This window comes from Pipistrellus kuhlii, unplaced genomic scaffold, assembly GCF_014108245.1.
Source record: "Pipistrellus kuhlii isolate mPipKuh1 unplaced genomic scaffold, mPipKuh1.p scaffold_m20_p_11, whole genome shotgun sequence".
In the NCBI taxonomy this organism is placed as follows: domain Eukaryota; kingdom Metazoa; phylum Chordata; class Mammalia; order Chiroptera; family Vespertilionidae; genus Pipistrellus; species Pipistrellus kuhlii.
Genome location: NW_023425416.1, coordinates 29,349,783 through 29,377,016, shown reverse-complemented (window position 1 = coordinate 29,377,016; position 27,234 = coordinate 29,349,783). Strand labels below are relative to the sequence as shown.

Here is a 27,234-nt window from a genome sequence, read left to right as displayed (position 1 = left end):
ATGCACAAATTCATGCACTGGGCCTCCAGTAATTAGATTGGATTAATAGCAAATTTGATATTCTGAGGTTTAATAGGAACATTAATGTGACTGTCAGAAACTTGGAATCTGAACCCCAAATTCAGAGGAACTCTGGAAGTAATTATTTCCAGAATTCCAGTTATAGGAAAGATGGAGTAAGCACAATCCACACCTTCTCTTCTACTGAATATAACCACAACACCTGGACAGAATGCATGGGGAAACAGAATACTTTTTAGTCTGAAAAGCAAATAATAGGCAGATTGGGAAAGAACATCAGAATTCTGAATACCACTAATTTAAACTCAAATATATAAATACTAACCTTAATGTATATGATCTGAATATACTCATTTAAAAACAACAACTCTCAGAATGGATAAAAAAATATAACCCAACTTCATGCCATCTACAAGAAACTCAGTTCAAGTATGATTTCCATCGATTAAAAGTAAAATGAGAGAAAAGTATATAGGATAGTATATATATCCCATATCAAACAAGTGTCACTTCATTCATCTGTACATTCATCAAATTTGTTGAAAATATAATAGGCTTAAGACATTATGCTGAACACTTCAAGGAACTAACTCATTGTCCTAAGAGCCATATTTAAGAATGAATTATATTAATCGGGAGAATAGATAATGGTATCTGGATAAGAGGGATAGGTAGAAATGGGGGAGGGGGGGAATCCTACAATCCAAATCTTGAGGTAGCTTTTGATCCATAAAGGCAAAGTTTCCACCCATTCACCAAGATTTTCAAGCAAAGTAGTTAGTGAAAATAAAATGGGAAGAGCAAAATCAGTTGAATAAAGAATATAATATCTTTTATTGGGTTGCATACCTTTCTTTTAAATAAGCACAATCAACAAAACAAAAGCAGAATATACATTAATCCACTATGGTCACTTGGAAAGTAATATTATAATTGGGAAAGAAATTAAGACAAGGTTAGAAATTCTAACTGATGGGGGGGGGTATTACATGTATTTTCTGTTCTGTTTTTGGTTAAACCTAATCTTTTCTTTAATGTAGCATTGACATTTATCTTTTCTATCCATCTCATGCTGATCCAGGGACCATCATCTGGTTTGCTGACTAATATCATGCACTTTTAAATGTGTCTTTCAAGATTATGAGTTAGTTCCTCAAAATGTGCAGAACATAAAATCATGCCTTAAACTTAGTAGATTTTCAATAATATTTGATGAATGAATGCATAAATGAATATGATATTTATTTGATGTGAGATACATGTTTCCTTCCCTATTGGGATTTGTAGATTCCAGTAACATTAAGTAATATATTGCTACAATCCTGGAAGAAGAATAGAAAACACTTTCATAGTACTTTTTAAATGCCATACACTGTTCTAAGTATTTCATGAATATTAACTGATTTATAATTTCAATCAACCTTGAAAGATATTATCACTAGGCATGTTTTTCAGATGAGGAAGCAGAAGCATAAAGAAGTTTCATCACTTGCCAGACTCAAAAGACTGAATATTAAATGATTCCATTTAAATGGAATGTTAGAAAGAACAAATCCATAGAGACAGAAAGCAAATCAGAAGTTGCCTGAGACTGGAGTAGGAACAGTGTTTTCAGAGCAGTGCCTAGAAAAAAAATAAGTACTCAATAAGCATCAGCTGCTGATATTGTGTAGGATTCTTTCCCGGAAAGGTATACAATTGAACCTAAGCAATGTCCATCATGAATTTACTGTCCTCCATTAAATTTGAGACTTCTCAACTCATATCATGCTCTTTTTCAATGCAACTGAATATAATCTTTTTTCCTATGTGACTTTAAATTTGTGTTTTCAACAGTGATTATATTGAATTCCTCAGGATTCTCTTATGCTGTTGGAAATTCTTTGATCTTTAAAATGTTTTTGAAGTACTTTCTTGCTTTTGGAGAGAGTTAAAAGGAGAAAGAAAAAACAAACAAACCCCATCTCATTTCTGGAGATGAAAAACTATAAAATAAAAGGAATGGGAAATGATCAAGTGAGATAGCCAAGTCCAACTCCAAGAGAGCCTGAAGATCTGGGATACAACATGACTAGAGGCTATTGCCTTTAAAAGGATAAGAAATTTCAAATAAGATTGAAACGTAAAGACATCACATCAGGATTGGGGGTAGCTATTCACAGGAAATCTTTCCAGACATTACTCATGTGTTTATGTACTTTATTTTTGTTACATGCTTGGCATATAGAATGTAGACTAATAAATTACACATATTAGACATCCTGCATATGCATATTACAAAATACAACTGTAGAAATACTCTAAACAATAAGGAAGACTACAATTTACTGCAGAATAAGAAACAACTATAGCAAATTGAATAATAAAAAAAAGTCAAGAAATATTCTTGCACATTATTTGAAATGACCTGTATCCAAGGATGTTAATTCCAGCCTTGTTTGTAAAAGTAAAAGATTGGAAAGAACCTAGATGTCTACCTAAATATCTTTTAACAGGAGAAAAGTCTAAGTACATGTTATCTATACAATGAAATAATTTTCAGCCTTCACAAGAATGAGGCAAATTATACAGACCAATTTCAAAGCTATATTGTGAATAAAAAATGTAAGATATTGAACTAGGAAACTATAGTTTACTACCACTTATGTAAAAATCAACTATATATATAGAAACATATATATATGTATGTATATAGGTGTATATAGATATACGCATGTGTGTATATATGTATACTTATATGTATATATATATGTTTTTGGTCTGGCTACTTAAACTTATATCCATATACACCTATATACAAATATATCCATTAACATGCATATATGTTATGTATGCATATAAGGTGTTCTGAATAATGGAACAGTTGATGCTTTCTAATTCTCGTTCTTGTAACATCAAAGAGTAGCTGGGATTAAAAAAAACACAAAGAAAATTTTAAGTGCTATCAATCTTAAGTGTTATTGGTTAGGAGCCTGAATTTAGCCTTTCTGGCACTTCCATGGAACAAATTATAACTCCAATATTAGTACTAATATTTGCAGCAGCAATTGCTGAGCTATTGCTATGTCCCAGGACTTTTTCATAGAAGTGCACAGAAATCCTCACAATAACTCTATGAAGTACATATTACTTTTGTTCATTTTAACATGAGGGAACTGAGGCACAGGGAGACTAAGTTACTTGTCTAACTCTCTCTCTCTCTGAAATGGGGGTGCTGACTGTGTTTCACTCATCAAGGACAACGGACAGCCAGTAAGTACCATTTTTATCATCAGAGTTCTTATCTTAAATCAGCAGGACCCCTGCCATGATAAATTTCTTGACCACACTGAACACAGCATTTGATATGCCTGCCCCACCCTACCTCAGACAGCATACTGAGCCCTGGGAGGAGAACATTTGTGAAATGTGTTAGCATCTCAAAGGAAAATGAAATGCATTCTATGATTCTAAAATACTTAAGGCAGACAAGGTCTTACAATCTCAAAACAGGTGATATTACCGTTTACATGCCTGGTATGTGTATAACAAGAAAAATCCCTTTTCTATTTGAATCTCATGCATTTTTTTAGGAAAGCTAGTTCCCTTTCTACAGTACGTATAGAGAAAACTCCAGTTGAGGGAAAATTGCAGCAGAAATTCCTAAGAGAGGTCCCCGGCACACGAGAGAAAATAAGGAGTGTCTAAAGAAACAGAAAAAGATGGCAAACAATTATAACTCCCCCTGACAACCAACAATCTCTATCTCTATCTCTATCTCTATCTCTATCTCTATCTCTATCTCTATCTATCTCTATTTCTATCTCTCTCTCCAAGCCAAATTGTTTCATAGCCCCTCTATTCTCTTTTTTTTATTAGTATTATTAATCCTTACTCAAAGATATTTTTTTCCATGAATTTTTAGGGTGGAAGGGAGGGGGAGAGAGAAAAAAATACTGATGTGAGAGAGACACAACCATAGGTTGCCTTCCACATGCGCCCGGACTGGTGCTGGGGATCGAGCCTGCAACCGAGGTAGGTGCCTTGACAGGAATCAAACCCTGAACCCTTTAGTTCTCAGGCCAATGCTCCAACCACTGAGCCAAACTGGGTAAGGCTCATAGCCCTCTACTTTTCAATAAGGACAGGGCTGGTTCAGAACAGGCTTAATTCTGAAAATTATGAAATATCCTAATGCTGGTATGTTTCTTATGGGAGATTATCAAAACATTTTACCCAAAGAGAACAAATTAGCAACCACCCTATTCTCTAGGCAAACTTCTTGCCTGGAGTATTGGAGGTTTTGCCCTTTGTTTTTGGACTCAGACTCCCTCTCCTGTAAAACCTGGACTTGTGAAATATGCAGCACTGATATTTTAGCAAAACATAAGCAAGAAAATGGTAGACTGTTGTGAGAGGGCACTGGGACTGCTCACTGAAGGCCTTTCTCAGCACAGTCAGCTCTGAACCGTGAGCCAGAACACTGCTTACGGCAGCAGGAAGGTCCCAAGGCATAAACATCTTCCCTCTCTAAATAGTGTGGCTCATGAAGAGAGTTGTATTGAGCAGAACAGAGTCAAAAGTGAAGAGCTGGGATAAAGACATTTATTGTATCTACTGACTTTTATGAATTCTGCTGTTAAGCCTTTACTCAGAGAGATGGGCCATGTTTTTGGCCTGGCTACTTAAAACCCGTGATGCCTGAAAAGGGTGGAAAAGGGAGAAAACACCTCTCCCCCCTTACCTCTTCTCCCCCGCCCCCCCCCTTTTTTTTTTTTTTTTGCCACTAGAAATAGACATGTCAGCAAAAGGTATTGGTTTGTTTTCTTTGTTCTTTTTATCAGCAAAGTCTGTATGCAGCTATTGTTTGCTGGCCTAACAAAAATGAAATCAAGGCTTTCACCGAACAGCCTTCTATTCTTCTGCCAAATGCTGAATCAACAGTCCAGCTTCTGCAACAGCTTGCTTTAATGATCCTAGACAGTTTCTGTTGGAGCCTTGCACAGTCACAAAGAGGAAAGAGGAGTAAAAGAAATCAGAAAGGTATAGAAACTGACTTGGCACTTTGAAGGCTATTTGGGCCCGTGTCAAATCAGTTCCTCAGGGAGGCACGAATGGAATTATTTATTAGCTTCCTACTTCATGTTTTGCAGTTATTTCACTTGTTAGCATATAAATTGATGCTTTATAAAATCCCCATCTTCCCATTCGACAGAATGCATTTGACCATTCTCCATACATCCTTCATAACCTCTTTGGAAATTTTGACTTTTTGGGTCTTAAGAATGTGATGACTCTGTCTAATAAATATAGTCAAGGTTTTAAATTAGATAAGCAGCCCTCAATCCAGAGGCATATTAGGGTCTGGGTATGGTACTTGGTTCACTCTGGCCCCTTAAAAAGGCAGAACTGAAGTTCAGCTCTCACAGTCCAGTTGCTAGAAGCTTGAGTAAACCCCCAGGACTATGAGTTAACAGTGGTGATTCATACTAACCGTGAAAGCATTCTGAGCTGGAGGGAATCAAACTTCCTTTGGGACTTTCGAGTCACGCCCATCCTGTCTAGTTTGTGGCACTGGGTTTGCCATCTTCCAGGAAACCTGCAGTGGGAGAGATAATCGAGATCATAGTCACAAAGGGACAGCAGCAAGGAATGGTCAGTTGCCTTTTTCAACAAAAACCACTCTAACAGTCTGAAATTGGATAATCAAAATGCCACTCAAGGCAACAAGACTCTGACAAAAAAACACAGACATTAATTAGGATGCTTTTGTGATAAATGTTGGGTGAGTAATGAATGGACTATGTATGAGGCCTCCTTAATCCTGTTGATGGGTGAATGCCTTTTGGTCATCTTTTATAGAAAAGACTCCTTGAGTAAAGTTGAGGGAATGATAAAAAGTGAAGCAAAAAGAAAAAATTAAAGCTGAAGAGTGAAAGAAAGAGAGCCAGTGAGAAAACTGTGCCTTGGCATGCAGGTTTTATTTCCCCCTCCCCCGAGTTGAGTAAGGGAGGCAACCAATTGATATAAGACATTTCTACTCCCCACCCTACACAGTTTAATTTCAGTTGACTTCGTATTATTTTGCAGTTTCACTTCCCCCTTGTGATTTATTTGATTTCATAGAAACAGGCTATTTCTTTTCCATTTCTGTTACTCATGATTTAGGCCACAAATGGGCTGGAAATGAGGGAGACTGCAGATGACGCTGTCATATTTCTGTTACTTAAAATTACAGATACGTGGTATTTTTGGAGGAGATACTTTATCTTGAGGTCAAATTTTAATGAAAAGATAATCAGTATTATTAAATTGATGTTGATAAGAAAAAAATGCAAATTGTAGGCCCTTCCATGTTATTTCATGAAAATGCACTGAAAACAAAGTAAAATTATTTGTTTTTCCTTCATTTAAAAATCTCAATATACATTTTTAGTGGAAGTATAACCAGAAGTGACTCCAGAATAATCAAGGAAAGATAAAATCATGGCTATTAGAGCTTGTGGGTAAAGACCAGGGACTTTGAAATCCAAGAGACCTGGTTTGAATGGTTCTGTGGCTTACTAGTGATAAGTCACTATGAGATGAATACTTTCTCAAAAGCCTTGGGTTCCTGACCTCTAAAATGGGATAATAACAGTGTGCTCCTTTAAGGGTTATGATGAAAATTAAATGAGACAATACATTGAAGTGCATACACAAAGTTATATTACACAAAATAATTTCTCAATAAATGATAGATATAAGACAGGATGATATATGACATATTTCTTTGAAAACTGGTCTGAAATTAACCAGAATTTTGGATTAACTAGAATTTTCCTTGGCTATTTGAGGTAGTTTAGAAAAACTTAATACTTTCTTTTGGAAGGTACTAAATAATGATTTACCGCATGTTGCTTGTTTCAGAACTAAGGCACCATGGAGCAATAATTTATTTTAATTTCTTACTATATTATTTATCAGGGACATTTTGCAAAACCTGCGCTTATTCATGATATATTATTTTAAAATACAGGCAGTCTTCCAGTTATATCGGACTTGACATATGTCGTTTCATGATTACGTCACCATCTCCCATTTACAGTCTACACTAATAACGAATTTGTTTGCTGACAGAGATTTTAATTTAGGAATAAAAACTACTTCATTTTAATATCTATACTAATAAAGGGGTAATATGCTAATTAGACCGGATATCTTCTGGAAATCTCCTGGATGTCCTTCCGGACAAAGCCATGGTGGTGGGGCTGAGGCAGAGGCAGTTAGGGGTGTGCAGGGGGGAGCAGTGAGGAGAGATAAGGCTGGCAGGGAAGCAGTTAGAGGCATCAGGCCACCAGGCAGAGGTGGTTAGGGACGATCAGGCAACAGGCAGGCAGGCAAGTGGTTAGGAACCAGCAGACCTGGACTGTTAGAGGTATGTTCGAGGGGGTCCCAGATTGGAGGTTACAGGCCAGGCTGAGGGACTCCTCCTGTGTGCATGAATTTCATGAACTGGGCCTCTAGTTTGTAGATAATCTTGAACTATCCATTTAACATATGTAGAAATAAAATGACACCTTTTGCCCAGCTGGTGTGGCTCAATGGTTGAGCATCGACCTGTGAAGCAGGAGGTCATGGATCAATTCCAGGTCAGGACACATGCAGGGGTTGCTGGCTCTATCCCCAGTAAGGGACATGCAAGAGGCAACCAATCAATGATTCTCTCTCATCATTGATGTTTCTATCTCTCTCTCCCTCTCCCTTACTATCTGAAATCATTAAAAATGTATTTTAAAAAATGACTCTTTTGGGCATGAACTATATTACAATTTTTCATGAGTATTCAGATATGGTTGTCAAGAATGAACATTGAACTTCCTGTTTTTGGGTAACAACAGATAGACTAAAGGATTTTCCAATTCAGATGTTGTTACTGGTTAATCCAAATCTGTTTACTTTGTCATGGTTGTTAGTCCAAGGAAACTCAAGCACAAGGATTATAAAAACCTGCTGGAGACCCTGAGATTAACGATAGCAAAAAAAAAAAAGCAAGTTATTGAGTGCTTAGTAGGCAGGTACTCCAATAAATTATATTATTTATTTCTTATTATTGTCTCTTAAGGGAAATATAAATACCGTGTTTCCCTGAAAATAAGACATCCTCTGAAAATAAGACCTACTTACAGGTTTCCTTCTGAGGGAAATATAAGGCATCCCCCCAAAACTAAGGCCCCCCCCCCCAGGCTAAACATGAGAGATTTGGTCCACTGATTCTGAAAGAAATGGAGTCACAAGAAATTCACCAGGAAATCAGGAATTGGATTGTTATGATGATGTTCCAGAAGATGATGACATGATTGTCATTGAATAAATGAGTAAATTCTTGATACTGTAGGATTCACAGTTTGTCTGGTTTGTGTTGACAACTACCGTACTACCGTACCATATACAGGTAATAAATTTCCTTTATTTTCATTTAACAATAGATGTGTACCATATTCTTCTTCATGGAAAAATAAGACATCCCCTGAAAATAAGACCTAGTGCATCTTTGGGAGCAAAAATTAATATAAGACACTGTCTTATTTTCGGGGAAACAGAGTAGCTAGTTTATAGATGAGGAAACTATGGTGCAAAGAGGGATAGCAAGGGGGACATGGGACTGATTTAACAGAATCGGGAAAGAGACAAGTCCTCCTATCCTTCCTGTCTCTTGTTTAATTTTACTGTTTTAAGAAGGGCACTACAAACTTGTGCAAATCTAATTAATGGCAACCAGGGGCTTTGGGAAAAGGCTTGAAACCACATCCTGTAAGTTACTTTTGAAAGCACTGGGAATATGGCTTTGGGGCTTTTGGAGATGAGATGTGGATGGGTAGTGGGAAGGATAAGCAGAGGAGAGGAAAAGAGATAGGATAATTAGCTGTATTGGCAAATACTTAAAGGGATGTCACATAGAAAAAGCAAACAAAAAAAAAACTATTCATGAAAAAGAGGGCAAACTGAATACAAAAAGAGTGCTTTCTAAAACTGCAAAATGGAAAAAAAAAAAATGTCTGTGTTGGCAGGGAATTTCCTGCTACAGGAGATGGGCAGGGAGGGGTCATTCATGATGCCTAAGGCTTCTCCCAACTCCCATAGTCAATTTTATCTGTGTGCAGTATTGAGACACAGATAGAGGTTTAATAATTCACTGGCCTTGATGTTTCAAGTCCTGTGACTAAATCTCTTCTCCACCGTTAGGAGTTGGGTGGTCTTGGGCAAGTCTCTTGCACACTTTGGGTCTGCTTCATCTATAACATAGAAATAATACACCTCACATCTACTTCTGAGATTATTGGAATGCTTTGCAACCTGTAGGATAAGCACAGGAGTTTGTTTCCACGGAATAAGCCGAGAAGACCTCTTAATTTAGCCATCCTGTTTCTTTTTCCTTCTTCCTTTCTGCTCTACTTCTGGTTTTGTCTTCCCACACCCAGCTATTCCTAGTACCACCCCTTAGATGCACCTTATCTTAGGGCTGCAGTACAGGAAAGCCTAATGTAAATGCAGACTTTTACTACCCCAAGGCAGGGCAAGAGTCAATAAAGCCAAGAAGGAAAGTCTGTAAGAACTACTCTCTACACTTTTCATCCTGCAATCGCCATCTCTGAAATACGAGCCAACCACTGAAAGGGATTCCAAAGAAACTGAAACTTCGGGATTGGTCTGCAGAGTATTAAACTGCTATCAGAGACCTTTGCCCTCATAAAATAATGTATCCATGCAAGCCATTCTGTATGATCATATTTTGAAGTTTGCAGCAGAATCATCTTTTTTTTTTTTCTTTTTTTAACTATGGTCTTTAGAGTTCAGGTCTGAGAGTGGAGACTGAACTTCTTTAATTAAACCTTTACCCACAGGTTAACACACGACATCCTATTATTTCTCTAGCCTGTCTCTCCCTCCTTCTCCCCCTCGCTCCCATAGGCTCAGGGAGATGGAATCAAGAGCACTCAGACTCTGGAGTCAGACTGCTTGGTTTCAAACACCAAGCCCACTACCGTGGGGTGGTACATCATTTTACCTGCAAAAAAACTAGGATAACTACGATATGACAGAGTTGAAGATTAAGTAAGCTCTTGACACGTCACCAGCACACAATTAAATGGAGCTATCGGTATATCTTTCTGGCCCTGATGCCAATAAAAGGCCAAAAAGCATCTCCCAAGCTTTGGTTTGGTGACTGCCCAGATCAACCAACGTTTAAATTCTTCTCTAAGGTTCTCTAAGGTTCACTGTGAACCTTAGAGAACCTGCTGGCTCGCAATCCGGCCAGACAGGTGAGTTAGTAGGCTTCGGCTTCAGACTACCTCCTGGATATACTCCGTGGCATTTGAAGTCAAGGTCCATGCTGCAGAAATGCTTGAACACAGAGGGTCAGCTGAAACCGGTTTGGCTCAGTGGATAGAGCGTCGTCTGCGGACTGAAGGGTCCCAGGTTCGATTCCGGTCAGAGGCATGTACATTGGTTATGGGAACATCCCTGGTGGGGGTGTGCAGGAGGCAGCTGGTCGATGTTTCTCTCTCATGGATGTTTCTGGCTTTCTATCCCTCTCCCTTCCTCGCTGTGAAAAATCAATAAAATATATTTTAAAAAAGAAAAAAACAAAACAAAAACAAAAACAGGGCGTCAGAGAATTAAGGAGTGCAACATCCTGGGCTGGTTCAGCAATAGCCCTCTGGCATCACAGCCACATGCAGAGGGGCGTGGCCATCCTCGCGTGCGTGCGTGCGTGCGCGCGCAGGGGCGTGTCCTTCCCAGCACGCGCCGCGGGGCGGGTCCCTTCTCGCGCGGCGTGGACTCCGGAACCCACATCCGGGCTCTCCCTCCTGAGCATGTGTGCCTGCGGGCGGGGCCGGGTGGGCGGGCGGGGCGGCAGAACCAGACATTTCGGGGAAAGGGGACGCCCGGGGACTAGGAGGGCGGGGGAAATGCACGAGAGGGGGCGGGGCAGGAGGCGGAAAAGTTGGGGTCAGCTGACCGGGTCCCGTGATAACCGGGGAGGGAGACGCAGGCGCAGTAGAGCGCGGTCGCTCCCAGCCTGGGCGAAGATGGCGGCCTCCAGATTGAGCCTCTGAGAGGCAGAGGGAGGAGGCGGAGGGGGCGGGGGAGGCAGCGCCGCCGCGGCACCAGGAACCCGCGGCCGCGGAGCCGCAGAGCCCCAGCGCGGGGAAAGGGGAAGTGGGCAGGGGGAGGAGGCCGGAGGTCGTCTCAGCCCACTCTGGACGCGCAGCCGGTGGCGGGAGGAGCTCGGGCTGGAGCCTCTCCAGCCTCCCGCAAGGTAAACCACTCTGTGGGCACCGGACTCTGGGGCTCTCGTTTACCTTCTCCCCACGCCGCGGGGGTTGGGTGGAGGAGAGGCTAAGGGCAGGGAAAGGAGGCATGTGTCTTGGCCGCCGCAGCCTCCGGCTGCTCAGGAAAGCAATGACCCCCGCCAAGCTGCGGATCTGCTGTCTCCTTGGGACCCTCGACACCCCCGGAGCCCACTGATATTCGCCCCGGGCCATTCGCTCCGGGTGCTCCCTTGGTCAGCCCTACCCCGCCTTTTGTTTTGTTTTTGTTTTTGTTTTTTGCTTTGTTTTCTGATTGTCTCTCCAGCTCGGCCTCTCTACACATCTTGAACCCCACGCATCCCTTATCCCCTCTGGGCTCCGCCCTCGGGGTTCCCTGCCAGCCTCCTGCCCAGTCTGAGTGCTGTGCCTGACAGATGCTGGCAACTCCTGTTTCCTAGGCTCAGCGACCCTCCTCTCTCCTCCTCCCCAACCCCCACCCCCGTCCCGCATACTTTGTCTTTCTTTGTTTAGCTTTGTTTCGTTTTGGTAGGAAATGGGAGGGCGCCCACTTCGTTTTTTCTCTAGTCTCCTCCTCTTCCAAAATCAAGTTTCTCCCCAAGGCTTTTTCCCCCCTTTCTGCAGAGTAGCTTATCCACCCTGGCCTTTCCTTCGCTGCTGTGATTTTTGCCTCTGAATGCGGTCTTTGGAGTGGGTGAAGTAGCTCGGTGAAGTGGCTGTTAAAACACAGATGTGGTTGCTTTAAGTACCCTTAACGAGAGTGCCTTTCCTTAAATTGTCTCCTTGTTTTTAGGGTGTTCAGTGAGCCACTCATGTCTGGAGATTGTTTCCTTTATCAGTTGCTTAGGGGGAGAAGAAAAGTTAAAAAAAAAAAATGTACTCCTGATGTGGCGGTGTCTCCTGAAGCCATGATTTGCTCCCTCTGTTTTTCCCTTTGACCCTGCCCTGAATCCTCTCAAAAAGGAGGGCCCTCCAGGTGCTGTTGCCTCTACCCTGCGAATGGCTTTATAGGGTTCTGTTGAGCCTCTTGGAGAGTGGTGTCTTTGGGAAAAAAAGTAAAGTTTCAGAATAGTTTTTCAGGACCTGCCCCAGTGATTGTCTTTCTTACTGTATTTTCTTTCTTGATGGCTCTGATAGATTTCTAGGTTTGAAAGTACTGTCTGCAGAGTTTGAGGAAATTGCTCTCAGTGGTCAGGTTTTGTAGGATGTACCTTGTATCCTTTGAGTCTAGGAGAATATGAAACAGGACTTGCCTTTAAAAAAAAGTAAAAAGGAAATTTAGAAACTACCTGTCAAAAGTTTGGTATCCTAAGAAGACTTGATTTCACTAATCTTTGGTTTCTGCAAAGTGCTTTATTGCTTGATTTAACTTACATAACAGAAAGCCTCATTAACACTTTAAATGTACAATGAAACAATGTTTAAGAGGTTATGTCTCAAATTTGTGTATCTGGGTGTTGTTTTTTTTTAAATATGGTAATGGAACATTAAGACCTTTTTTAGATAATGTTGCATTATACTCCTAGTTTGGAAATAGGAAGTAGAGCATATTGAGGGAGGAAAGAGGGAGTCAGAAGGTTATTCAAAGAAATGTAAAGAACTTTTATAACCTAGTTTATGGAAAGTACCACCATTTGTATTCCACTGGGAGGCAATGGATATTCCTCTTTTTCTAAAGTGGTAGTAATAAGTAAATAGTCCAAAAAATTGATTTTTTTTATATTGTCGTGAAAAGTTATGGAGTTATGGATTATCACTGAAGATAATCATGAGTTATTTGTAAGAATTTAATGTTATCCATAAATAAGTAAAAGCTGGTTGCCTAGGTGACTATATTGGCCTCATTTACATTTGTTAAAAGGTTAATAGTGCAGCTTGGTTCTCAGTAGATACTAAATTATGGTATAAATAAAAAGGGTCAGTTTTAAGTAAATTGGCTCCATTCTTCAACCAGGTTTACTTACATGGATGAATTTGAGGTTTCCATTGCACATAACTTTCACTTGTTTTCCTGATTGAGGTACTTAAGATGAGTAAAATACAGGCAGGCATACCTTGTTTGACAGCACTTCGCTTTACTGCACTTCACAGGTGTTGAATTTTTTACAAATAGAAGGCAAGTTCTTCCATCAGCAAAAAGATTACTACACACTTCAATGCATACTCACTGAATTGCCTTGGTGTGGAACCAAACCTGCGCTATCTCCAAGTTATGCCAGTAGAAGCAAGGCTATGCAGATAAACTGCAGCAAAAATTTGGTTGTTACTAATAGTTTTAGGTCTAATGTTGACTGTAATGTTTAGAAGTAATTAAAGAGGACTTGTTTTGAAAGATAACCTGTAAGTCAGTGCTTCTCAATTTTATCAAAACCAATAAAAACCTCCTTTTTATTCCAAGTAATTGTAATACCTCTTTTACTATCCTGAAATCGTTTAGAAATAATATAACCACTGCCTTTGGTTCTGGGACAAGAGGAAGCTTTTAAAACAAAAAAACTGCACTGACTTCAAATTCATGGCTTGTTTTTTGAAATCTGTTAAAGAGCTGAGGCCACAGAACAAACCACTAGCCCCAAATTTAAGGACAGAAAGAGTAGACAGAATTCACATTCACTAGAATAGCTGACAGAGTGATGAAGGGTCAGTGTGCCCTCCTCCAATCTCTGTCCAAAAATCTCACTAAGTACTCCTGGAAAAGATTGGGGAGGGCCCTGGGGAGTATTTGTTGTGCTGACATAGAGGAGAGGAACAGCGGCAAAGCTTTCAGGAGGGGCAGAAACTCTGCTTTGATTCTTCCCCTCTGTCCCTTCTATGGCACAAAATCCTTAAATCTTTTGAGGGAAGAGATTGCCCTGTTAATGAGCATTCATTGAGTTGGGGAAGCAAAAAAGGAGAAAGACTCTTTTGGAGAAGGAACACTGAGCCCCAAACTGCTGTCAGGGGATCACACCTTTGAGGTCCAGGTACATTGAGTATGCATAAGACTGTTAATGATAGCACAGCAGAGACTGTATCCCCTAATCCCCTGCCACCAAGTTAAGCTTTGAATAACAAGTAAATGCAGAATACTACTAGGAGTAGAACAAGATATACAAAGAGGTACAGCACAAATTATAAGACTGCTTTAGTAAACCAACCTCCACAGGAGCCACAAGCTATTGTGCAGGTATTTGAAGCTTCTGGCACACTGAAGATAATCACAGCAACAACCAATCATAAACCCAGCCTGACTCCTAAACAGATTAACACCCTGCACTAAAGACCTAGCAAAGAAAAGGCGTGCCCATTTCCATCACAAACATCATTTACCTTAGTCTCTGCTATCCTTATGCAACATTTTCAGCTTTCAACAAAAAATTACAAGGCATACAAAAAGCAAAAACATTCCCAAGAGAAAGAATAATTTTCAGAATTATACTTTAATATAGATGCTATCTGATAAGGGAATTTAAAATGATTATAATTAATATGTTAAAGATATAAACTGAAAAGTGGAAAACATGCAAGTTCAGATGGGTAATTTCAGTTGAAAGATGGAAACTATAAAAATAACCAAAAGAAAATGTTAAAAATTTCATTACACAATAAAGAGATGTAGAAAACCTTTAGGCTCCTCAGTAGATTTGAACAACCAAGGAAAGAATCAATGAACTTTTAGATGTCAGTAGAAATTACCCAACAGAAACACATACACACATGCACACACACAAATTAAAAAAAAAAAAAATCCGAGAGCTTGGGGGTAATATCACACATTTTAATATGTACATAATTAGAATCCTAGAGGAGACGAAATATTGAAGTATCTAAGGAAATACAGAATTTTCCAAAATTAATGTCAGGCATCAGACCACAGGATCCAAGAAGCTTAGAGAACATGAAGCATGATAAATATCTGGCTCCCTGAAACACAAGCAAAACACACCTAATATACTATATTCAATTTGATATAAACAAAGGACAAAGAAAATCTTGAAGGTAGCCAAAGTAAAGAAAAACATATGCAGAGGAGCAAAGATAAACATTACAGCAGAGAAACTGTGTAAGCAAAGAAACATTAAATGGTAACTTCAAAGTTTTGAAAGAAAAAAAAAAAAGACCAGAACAAAAATACCATTTAAAAATGAAGACAAAATATAGACACAAACAAAGCCAAGAGAACTCAAAGTATATCTTCATTTACATGATAGGTGCATTTCTGGAAAATATATGTATATTAAACTGGAAAAACATACTTTGTGGGATAGTTAATTATAAATAGGTGTTTTTGTGTGTGTGTGTTTTTTAACCTATGTAAATGACCATTTGGATATTTGAAAGTTAATTGAGGACAGTTCTTTGATCTGAGATTGTCTTTACATTGAGGGGTATCTAGCCCCATCAATTAAATACTAGTAGTGTTTTTAATAATAGTGTCTCTTATGGGGCCCCAACCATTACTTTAATTCAAAATTTTAATCTGGTTTTCAGCCCATTTTTCTGCTTCAGCGGTGTTCACATGCTCAGCACATGCCAATCATAACTCTTAGTCATGAAAATCATAGGAACTCCTTTGAGAATCAGATTTAGGGGATATTTTTGTCCCAAGTAACTTAAGCCAACATAGTTGCGATAATTTCTTCTAATTTAAGACAGTTATCTATGCAAAGGTACATTTAAGTGGGGTTTATTCAGTAAAGGTAAACATCTAATTTGTTAATAGTTTTTTAAAGATAATCTTAACTTTATTGAACAGGCTACCTTTTTGAGTTTTATTTGTACTTTTATGGACTACTTTTGAAAAGAGTGATGTCTTAAGACAGTCTAAAATCAGTGGGATTTTGTAGTTCCAGCACTCTTAAGTTGTCCTCAAGTAGATCACACTGCCTAAGCAGTATTCATAAGTTGATCTTTTGATAGCAGATTAAAAACAAAACCCCTGAAACAATCTAAAATAATCATTTTAATGCTATTTTTGTCTAGCAGAGTTGTCAGAACATAATTGAAGGATTGATAAGGTTATGAATGTAGAAGACATTCTAATAAATTCTATTAAAATTTAAATTCTTATACATGGATTTCAGACTTGTATTCTTTAGTCCTTTAGTGTATGGTGTTTCTCTCTCCCACAACTGTCTAGTCAAGATATAGAATGTATTTTGGATGTTTATCAAATCTCAAATTAGGTAAGCCCCACACCCCTCCAACCTTAGAGCTTCTGGGTTTAATTTTTAAAATGGAATATTACTTTTTTTTTTTTTTTTAAGTTAACTGATAGATTTGGGAGTGTTCTGTAAACTGTGAAGCACTGTGGCAGAGATAGGAATAATAGGGCTATTTCTGAGCCAAATTAGAAACCTATACATTGCTACTTTGTAGTGAGTTAAAGGGAAATTGTAACAATTTAAACTATTTGTCTTTTACTAAATATAGAGAACAATGTTTGGTTATTAGGATGCTTAAAACTTTAAGTTGTGTTTGTTATATGCTTGGGGAATTTTGTCCCCCACTGTGCATTTATCAATACTATAGTGATAGAAAAGCAGCTACAAGTTAAAATATGGCCATTGAAAACCTCTTTAACTCAAAAGGGTCTGTTTACAATAATAGAACAAGATTATTAAGTAGGTGTTTGTGAGCTGATAAATTTATTGAACTAATATAATTGGCTATTGCATAAGTCAAGTTTTAAAAATAAATGAAATAGAAAGTAGGTCTAAATTATGTAAATTATCAGTACCATTAATTTCATAGACATGCTCAATTGAACTCATTTCTTAGTTCTTTTCAGGTGAATATTTCAAGGCATTTTTAAGTTTTGGAAAGGAAAGAGTCATAATTGTGCATATTGGAAATAATGTTATTTTTTTGCAATCAGATTCATGTCTATTTTGTAAGAAATAAATATTCCCTCAGGTGAAATCAGTATACATATGATTAAAATATGAAGAGACATGTCTTTTTTCAATATTTGATGTATATTGAGTAGGTAAAGCTAACAAAATTAACTGTTAAGGTATATATGCTTGCCCCTTTCCTCATTAAGATATTATTAACAGTGTTTCTTCAGATCTAGGATTTGCTTTTGAATTTCTCTTGCCCTTTAATTTTATGAACATGTATCCAGTTTCTAATAGAAAAGGAATAGATTTTTTAAAAAGTAATATGGGGATCTTAGATAATGTTGTCCTATCCCATGGTGGTAGAAGGATTTTAAAAAATATTTTGATATGACAGATAATGCAAACGTTTCAGTGTTATAACTTCTGAGTAATTATTCGGAGATATGATTGCCACCTTAAATTTGATACTACCACTGGCTTTCTCTCTAACAACCCTATCTCTGGAATTAGGGATTCTTCAGCAAGAGAGCTAAAGTGAAATGTGCTAAAACCTTTGCAATCTATTTTATAGCTGTTTAACATAGGTTATTGTACACATTACATATACTGATTTCTTGTTTATTTAGGAGGAAATGCTTTTGCCTATACTTGAGTTACATATTAAAACATGAAGCTGAAAATTAAAAACAGGTTAAAGTTTATAGCAGTTTTTCCCCATACACAGCACATTCTATCTAAGACAGACTAGTTGTAGCTTTTAATCTGGGTAAAAATTAATGTTCTGTTAACCATTCATATTTTTTACTTTTTTTTTTTGAAACTGAAGTAACTTGGTGATATAATTTACTTAGATTTTGAAGCCAGTTGCAAATAAAAGTAGGTCTTTAAGAAGCCAGTAATAAGGGAGTCTCCTCAGTTATTACTCAAAATTAATCACTCAAAAGGAGATTAGCCTTTGCCTTAGCAATGGTTCTTCCCCCTGTATTTTCAATAGGCTATTCCTTTCATGTGAATATCTACCACATTTTCAGATGTAGTTTTACAATGGAGCAGAAAAAGTATTTCTGTTGTAGAGTTAGGTCAGAAAATAAAGGCAAAGGCAATTTCTCCAACAGAAAAGTTTTCAGCTATAGTCAAATTGGAAGAACTTTACAGTAGATACCCCTATACTCACCTCCAAAATTTTCACATTAACATTTCACTATACTTGCTTTAATACAATACATATCCATCTTTCCATCCATCTTAGGGGGATCTAAGTTTTTGATGCATTTCAAGACAAACTCTTGTTTCTAATTCATTACTTGAGAACAAAGTTGATGAAAGAGTTTATTCTTTCACTAGAAGAAATTCATGCACTTGGGGGGGTCCCTCAGTGTGGGACCCTTAGGGGGATGTCCACCTGCCAGCTTAGGGGGATCAGGCCTAAGCTGGCTGTCAGACATCACTCTTGCAGTCTGGGATCCCTTGCTCCTTACTACCTGCCTGCACTTGCCAGCCGGGAGCCTGGCTCTCCTAGAGGGAGCACATTGACTACCAGGAGGCAGCTCCTGTGTTGAGCATCTGCCCCCTGATGGTCAATTTGCATCATAGCAACTGGTCATTTGGCTGGTCATTCCTCTGTTCGGTCTATTTGCATATTAGGTTTTTATTATACAGGACAGGATATGTGGACTCAAAGTGGAAAAATTACTATCATACCTGCTTTCAGGAAGTTTTTGTATTTGTGTAAAAATCAGTTCCTGTTGGTCAAGCAAAATATGTTTTAAAGCATATTGCCTTTATTAATGCCAATTCATTCATTCACTAATGTATTATTTTATGAGTACTGTATACTCATTCATTTTTGGCTAAATGACTGTTAACCAACACAAGATACGTATATACACTTAATTTTACTTTTTGTGCAAATTTTTTTGTTTAAGCCCAGCTACAATCTGGGTTCCTGTGATGTTAAGTCCTTTCATCTTGCTTTCTGTTCTTAGTGTCAATTTGATGTAGGTTTCTGCTTAGTGGACTCTCAAGTCCTGCAATTTTGTGTCAAAATCATATCTTCTACAACAGTGTTTCCCAAAGTGTGGTATGGGTACCTCGGGTACGGGAAGAGTTTGGTGGGGTACGCATTGCAACAGAGTTTGGTGGGGATATGCACTGCACCGTGCTTAGCTGCGCCTAATTCTACGTTCTCATGAGTACGAGGGGTACTCAGTGTTACGAAAATTATAGAAGGGGTACACATATGTCAAAAGTTTGGGAAACACTGTTCTACAAGATCATTCTCATTTTATTCATAAATGATCTTAAATGGATTCTCAGTTTTACTGCCAGTCATAAATTAGATAATATGAGAAAATTAAATATTGTTCGAAAGCATGATGCAAGGGAGTTCATTGAAAAAAGTGAATGTAGCCAAAATGTTGTATTGCCCTCAATTTGACTTTTTAACCCTTAGTGCAGTTCTCTCAAAAGAATAAACTGAGAAGTTGCAAAAAAGTTCTGTTGGTGTTGTAATCATAGGAAATAGAGTGAAAACAACGAAAGTCAACTTGCAAAAATTGGAAATACTTTCAATGTGATTTAGTTTAAATAGCATGTGAACTTGAGTTTTTCTCATCAAAAAGATGGGTAGGTCTTTGAGAATTTCAAGTGGGACATTTGCAGAAGTAAAGGAGATGAAATTTAAGTGATTAGTTTGAACAGAAAATTCTTGCTTTAATTTAAATGGTATCTAAATTGGCAGGATGTCAAATGCTAGTGATATGGCATCTACCAAGGTCTCTTCCAACAATTTTTATCTTTCTTTTTAGTTAGACAGTTTATTGCTATTTATATAATGTGCCTGTAAGTGATAATTGGCATGATCTGCTTGATGATTGAGCTGCTTGATAATGAAAATAGTGAAGATGTTCATCAATATTAATTGGAATTATGGTTGCTTAAGAGTTTTTGCCTGCAAGAACAACACTTAGAACCACTTTTAGAGTTTGATAAAGAAATATGAAAGAGAAGATAATGAATAGGAGTTAAATTTTAAAATATTAAGTTGGTTTCATGTAAAGAAACATTTCTAATAATTAAGATTCCAAATGTCTAAGTGGGGATATTTAAAATGCAGTAAATAAGATTGACTTGCAAAATAGTAGTCCTTTGAGGGATAAAGTTGAAATAAAGAGACGCTTAAGTGTCAGTTATAATTGACAAGGTAATATTTAAAAATTTCACTTATCATGTATTTGATCATATGTATTTTTTCCTTTTAAATGTTTTGGGAAATATAAATTTTAAAGAATAAAATAACAAAGTAATGACACCCCTTGTGTATTCCACCAGATAAGATAATACTTTGGTGTACTTTTTAATGACTAAGTAAAAGCCATGAGTACTGATTAAATCACCATAAAACACTACTTTTAAAGGTAGAAATTTTAGGTGATATACATTGATTAGTACAATGATTGAAATTAGTAGATAAAAAGACTTAGAATCAAGTAATTTAATAATAACTTGCCCCCAGAATGCCTTAATATGTACAGAGTTCTATAAGTAATATTTTTATTGATGATTTCAGAAAGGAGGGAGAGGGAGAGAGAAATAGAAACATCAGTGATCAGAGAATCACTGATTGGCTGCCTTCTGCACACCCACACCGGGGCTAGTGCCCGCATCCCGGGCATATGCCTGAGTGGGAATTGAACTGTGACCTTCTGGTTCATAGGTCAATAATCAACCACTGTGCCATTCAGCCAGGCTATAAGTAAGCTTGAAAATAAAAGAGGTAATATTAATAGAATACTCAAAACAACTATTGCCTATCTGGGGTAATAAACACTGAGTGGCCAGATTATTATGATCTCTGAACACATAATAAGCTGACCACTCAGTGTATATCTAATATAATAAAAAGCTAATTTGCAAATTTCCCCTCAACCAGGAGTTCGACCATCAGGCAGGCTGACCAATCGCCCATGTCCACCCATGCATGAATTCATGCACTAGCCAGATTATTATGCATCCAGAGATCATAACAATCTGGCCACTCAGTGCATTTAAAGTACAGTAATGATTATTATGTTGCAGTTAATAGTTTTGAGTGCTTATTCTGAGCCAAGCATCACACTAACTTCCTTTATTCAAGTTATCTCATTTAGTCCTCACCACAGCCCTTTGAGACAGGTATTGTCATCTACATTTTAGGAATTGAATCCGAAACCTTTTTGGTGCATGCACCAAATTTGTTTTAATTCTTTTCCTAAAATATCTGATTGAGTTACATATTCTCCTAAATCAGTGATAACCTATAAGGTCATTGTTTAGTTTTTGTTTGTTTGTTTTTAATTATTCTTAAATTTGCTTGGTTGTGAGATTATTTTGCTTCTTTCCCAACTCTTTATACCCCATCCCCACCCCTGGTCTCCTCAGGATATATTAGGCATCTCTGTTCTTTCTGGGTCATACCCTAAGTTCCCTGTGGCTGTCATTTAAAAAATCTTTATTTTTTCTTCTCATTCTCATTTTAAAGTTTTCCAATGATATCAACCAGTCTTTACTCAAACACATTTTCTTGTTAGTTTTCCCAAGATAGGTCCTTGGTAGAGTCAGTCATTCTGATGTCTTAAGTTATGGACTAGGTATCCAAATTCCACTCTTCGATATCATTCATTACCTTTTCTGTTCTCCTTTTTCTTCCATTGTTCCAAACTTCAGTTACAGTAAAGGAAAAATATCTGTAGACCATTATTTTTTACTTTTTGGGCACGTTCTCAGAAATCCTGTATTTTATCCAGCAAATGATTCAGAAGGCAGGGATAATGTTTGCTGGTTTAATAAGTTTTGGTTAGCTGACTATGTCATCCCAGATACACGGTTCAGAAAAAAAGAAAACACTCCAACTGGGAGGACTATATTTAGCTGTTTCCATACATACTTAGAAGAAGATTGTCAGTTGACTGTTAAGAGAAATTTCCTCTCTGGTAACAATAAAGGTTTCTCTAAACTTGCTGTTACTTGTGGTTCTCTTACTATTCCTCAGAGCATGAATTGATGCTTGTTCAGAAAGTTTGGCAAAACCTTGTTGGGAGGAGTATCTCTTGAGAGAGCATCAGAATTTCCCATAACTTTGCTGCATTTCACTCAGTCACTCAAATGCTTACTGAGCTCCTGTTTTTTTGTCAGACATTCTTGTAGGCTCTGGGGATATATGCGTGATGTGAGATATATATAACACATACATGCTTAATACAAAAATACCTCTCTCTGGATATTCTAGTAGGAATAGATGTAAGATAAATATAATAAATTGCACATTAAACTATGAAATGAAAGGTGCTATGGAGGAAAAATGAGAGGAGTGAAACGGAATAGAGAGTGTAGAATGAGGAGAATGGTTATAGTTTAAAACAAGATACCCTGTTTTCCCGAAAATAAGACAGTGTCTTATATTAATTTTTGCTCCCAAAGATGCGCTAGGTCTTATTTTCAGGGGATGTCTTGTTTCTCCATGAAGAAGAACACGGTACACACTTACTGTTAAATGAAAATAAAGAAAATTTATTACCTGTATACGGTATGGTAGTACGGTAGTTGTCAACACAAACCAGACAAACTGCGAATCCTACAGTATCAAGAATTTACTCATTTTTTCAATGACAATCATGTCATCATCTTCTGGAACATCATCATAACAATCCAATTTCTGAATTTCCTGGTGAATTTCTTGTGACTCCATTTCAGAATCAGTGGACCAAATCTCTCATGTTTAGCCTAGGGGGGCCTTATTTTCGGGGGATGCCTTATATTTCACTCAGAAGGAAACCTGTAAGTAGGTCTTATTTTCGGAGGATGTCTTATTTTCGGGGAAACAGTAGTTAGGATATGCTCATTCTAAAGATGACATTTGAATACAGATTTGAGGCGAAGATGTGAGACATATAGGTATCTAGAGGAAGAGCATTCTACATAGAGTACAGAAGTCCTCATTAATTTGCTAATACAAAGACAAGTAGGAATGAAGAAAGCAATTTTTAAAACAATATAAACATGTTTTTACCACTCAAGTATATTCCCAAGAGAAATGAAAACATGTTTATGAAAACAATGTTTAGAGTGGTGTGATTGATAATAGCCAAAAAGTAGAAGCAACACCAATTTTCATCAACTGATAAATGGATAAACAAAAAGTGGTATTATATAATATATACACTAGAAGGAAACTAATTCATTCCAGAATACAAATAAACTTCGAAAATGTTATGCTAAGGGAAAGAAACTAATAAGACCACATAATACATGATTCCATTTATGTGAGATGTCCAAAATAGCAAACCCATAGCAACAGAAAGAAGATTAGTGGATGCCAGGTGCTGGGAGTAAAGGGAATGGAGAGGATTTCTTTATGGAGTGATTAAAAAAAAAAAATGTTCTAAAAATAGTGGTGTTCATTGTAGAGCTCAATATACCTCCCCCCCCCCCCCGAATTATACATTTTAAAACGGTGAATGTTATGGTATGTGAATTGTTTCAAAAATAGTTACAAAAATGTTATTTGAAAGAAAATGGTCTTATTCCAATTATTAAAAGAATACTTACTGGTTAAAAAAGTTAAATCAGTGTATAAAGATATAAAAAAAGAAAGCTTAATTGAATCATACAGGCTTGATCGACACCTAACTACTCCCCTGCTGGCCTGGTCGCCCACAAGTGTCCTTTCCTGCCGGCCATCTTGTGGTGGCCCTTTGTGGTGACCATCTTGTCGTGCGATGCCATCTAAGCTTTTATTATATAGGATAGTTTGCCTTTAAAGTGACAGCAAAGGGCTGCCACTTAGCACCTCCACAAAAACCTTTCCCATTGGTTTATCAGTTGGCAAACATTTTCAGGTGCCTATCATGTGCCAAGGCATTGTTTGGCAATGTGAGATTTAAACACTCATTTACTTGAACATTTTTTATTAGATCACTATACTTGGAATATAGATAGAGGGCAGTTCTTATCTTCAGGAAGCCCAGTGCAGTGGAGGAGAGCAGACAGTCACAATATGGCTGTAATACAGAGACGAATAGATCATTCCCTCTCCTTTAAAACTTATGGTCTAGTACTGTGGTCGGCAAACCGCGGCTCGAGACCCACATGTGGCTGGCTCATGAGCCGCGGTTTGCCACTCCGTTGACTAATGAGTTTGCCAACCACTGGACTAGACTAAATGTTACTGTGTAAGTTGGAAGCTGTGAGGATTAGGCAGTTGTGGCATATTGTGTGCAAAGAGGTAAAGGGTAGTATATGACAGTTGCGGCAAACTCATTAGTCAACAGAGTGACAAACCGAGGCTCGCAAGCTGAATGTGGCTCGTGAGCCATGGCTCTGCCGACCACTGGTCCAGTAGAAAAAGTTGTGTCTTAAAATCAGTACCATATGGCAGGCTATAAAAGTATGATATGATTCAGGAAAAACTCTAAGGATAACTGTACTAAATTCTCACCCATATTTTTATCTTCCAGGTTTCAGCACAAAATGAACATAATCAGGGAAAATAAGGATCTGGCATGTTTCTACACAACAAAACATTCGTGGAGGGGAAAGTATGTATTTTTGTTGGTTTTATTTTCTTGTACTTCTATAAAGTATTATGTAAACAGTATTCTTTCAATATTTTGAGTTGTGTGACACAACTTATTAATGCCATTCAGCCCTCTCTTAAAAGCATCTGTGCATATTTCAAACCAAGATGCTACATTTGGAATACTTATTGCTCTTTTTTCTTTTGACATTTCTGGTATTCTATGTCTGTCTTGGCAAGGAGCTTGGTAAGAATTAAAAATAACAGAAGGAATAAGCCAGTTATCCAAACTCTTTTGATTGCTATCAGTTAATGTTGAGTTTTTGCAGTAGTAACATAGTATTAACTTCACAACTTTGTCACCCATATTAGCCTGTATGTGATCAACAGATTTCCATGTCCATTTGACTATCAGAGAAAATATATCAATAGTGCATCTTATAATCATTTTTAGGTGTGTAAAGAAATTTAAAAATTGGATTTCATCTTTTCTTTTCCATGGGAAGGAGCAGTGACATTTTTTATTAGCTTTCCAGGTCAGACTAAGATGTAGTAGCTTTGTTTTCCTTTTGTAAAAGAATGTTAATTCCTGCCCCTCAGATTGCTGTAAGGATTAAATGACATGATATGAAGTGTATGAAAGAGTATGCCACATTTTGACAAATAGGTGACTACATTATTCTAGAGTAGGCCTAAGATAAAACATGATATATGTACAAAGCCATTAACTTTAGTGTTTGTTCTTAACTTCATTTTTAGGGAACAGTGTGGTAACTTAGAATGGTGCAACATCTGAATTCTGTAGCATTTCTGGTTTTCATAGGCAAACTGACTATAATTTTGAAAGATTTGAGTGTTTTATTTCCTTTTGGTAGTTCAGTTGTATGAATGCCTAAAATAAACAGCATAATTGTTATCCTTGTAGAATACTTATCTTGACTTTATTTTTTCAATTAATTTCATTGAGCAAAGTTAGAAAATTGGCATATTTTGTCTAGTTCTGTAAGCAGCCTTAGATAGTTTGTGTATTTAAACGATCCTTATTTTTTCCTCAAGTGGTAGATTGCTCTGATTATCCTATCTAATAAAAGAGTAATATGCAAATTGACCATCACTACAACACGCAAGATGGCTGCCCCCATGTAGACACAAGATGGCCACCATGAGATGGCCAGCAGGGCAGGGCAGTTGGGAGGCACCAGGCCTGCAAGGTAGGGAAGTTGTGGGTGATCAGGCCAGCAGGAAGGGACAGTTGAGAGGGACCAAGTCTGCAAGGGACGGCAGTTGGGGGCAATCAAGCCTGCAGGGAGGACAGTTAGGGGTGACCAGGCTGGCAGAGGAGGGAAGTTGGGGGTGACTGGGCCTGAAAGGGAGAGCAGTTGGGCGGGACCAGGTCTGCAGGGGAAGGCAGTTAGGGGCAAACAGGCTGGCAGGGGAGCAGGTAGGCATCAATCAGACTGTCAGGGGTGTGGGTAGGGGGTGATCAGGCTGGTAGGCAGAAGTGGTTAGGGGCAATCTGGAAGGCAGGCAGGCGAGCAGTTGGGAGCCAGCAGTCATGGATTGTGAGAGGACAACCCCTCAAGGGATGTCCGATTGCCCATCCGGGCAGTCGGACATCCCTTGAGGGGTCCCAAATTGGAGAAGGCTGGGCTGGTCTGAGGAACACAAACCCACGTGCATGAATTTCATGCACCAGGCCTCTAGTCCTATATAATAAAAGGGCAGTATGCAAATTGACCCTAATAGCGGAACGACTGGTGCGCTATGATGCACACTGACCACCAGGAGGCAGATGCTCAGCACAGGAGCTGCCTCCTGGTGGCAGTGAGCTTCCACAGGGGGAGTGCTATTCAGCCAGAAGCTGGCTCATGGCTGGCCAGCACAGAGGCAGTTGTGGGAGCCTCTCCACAGCAGGGCTAAGGATGTCCAACTAATGGCTTAGGTCCGATCCCCCTGTGAGTGGGACTAAGCCAGTAGGGAAGCATCCCCTGAAGGGTCCTGGACTGTAAGAGGGCATAGGCTGGGCTGAGGCACCCCCTGTCCCGAGTGCATGAATTTTCATGCACCAGGCCTCCAGTCATAATATAACTTCTTTTTAATACAGTTGTATGCTGATGCACTAATTCTAAAGAACAAACTTATTGTAATATTTTTTGCTTTGTGAGCTTGTCGGTAATTGTGATTCCAATTTCTCCATATCCTTGCCAACACTTGTGATTGCCTTTTTTTATTTTAGCTATCCTACTGGCTATGAAATAGTATCTCATTGTTTATTTCCCTTATGACTAAACATCTTTTCACTACTCATTGGCCTTTTGTGGGTCTGTCATGAAATGTCATTTATTCAGATAATTTATCCATTTTTAATTGGATTTATTTACCTTTTTAATGTTGTAAGAGTTCTCTATATATTCTGAATACAAATCCCTTAATCAAATGCATGATTTGCAAATATTTTCTCCTATTTTGTGGGTTTTTACTTTCTTGATAGTATCTTTTGAAGCACTGAGTTTATTTTGATGATTTTTCAATTTATCTATTTTTT

The 27,234-nt window shown here is 38.1% G+C and overlaps 1 protein-coding gene across 11 annotated transcripts in view; it reads left to right on the top strand.

Annotated features, from left to right (window-relative positions):
* The first annotated feature begins 11,041 nt into the window (after positions 1-11,041).
* Positions 11,042-27,234, top strand: part of DNAJC13 (DnaJ heat shock protein family (Hsp40) member C13) — a 103,439-nt gene continuing 87,246 nt past the window's right edge. For all 11 annotated transcript variants that reach the window (XR_004986853.2, XM_045579290.1, XM_036431453.2 and 8 more), the window contains exons 1-2: positions 11,042-11,305; positions 24,631-24,711. Coding sequence is in view for 10 of the 11 variants with exons in the window: in XM_036431452.2 (XP_036287345.1) it covers positions 24,644-24,711 (68 nt within the window). In the remaining variant the exon portion in view is untranslated. The remainder of the gene's footprint in view (positions 11,306-24,630; positions 24,712-27,234) is intronic.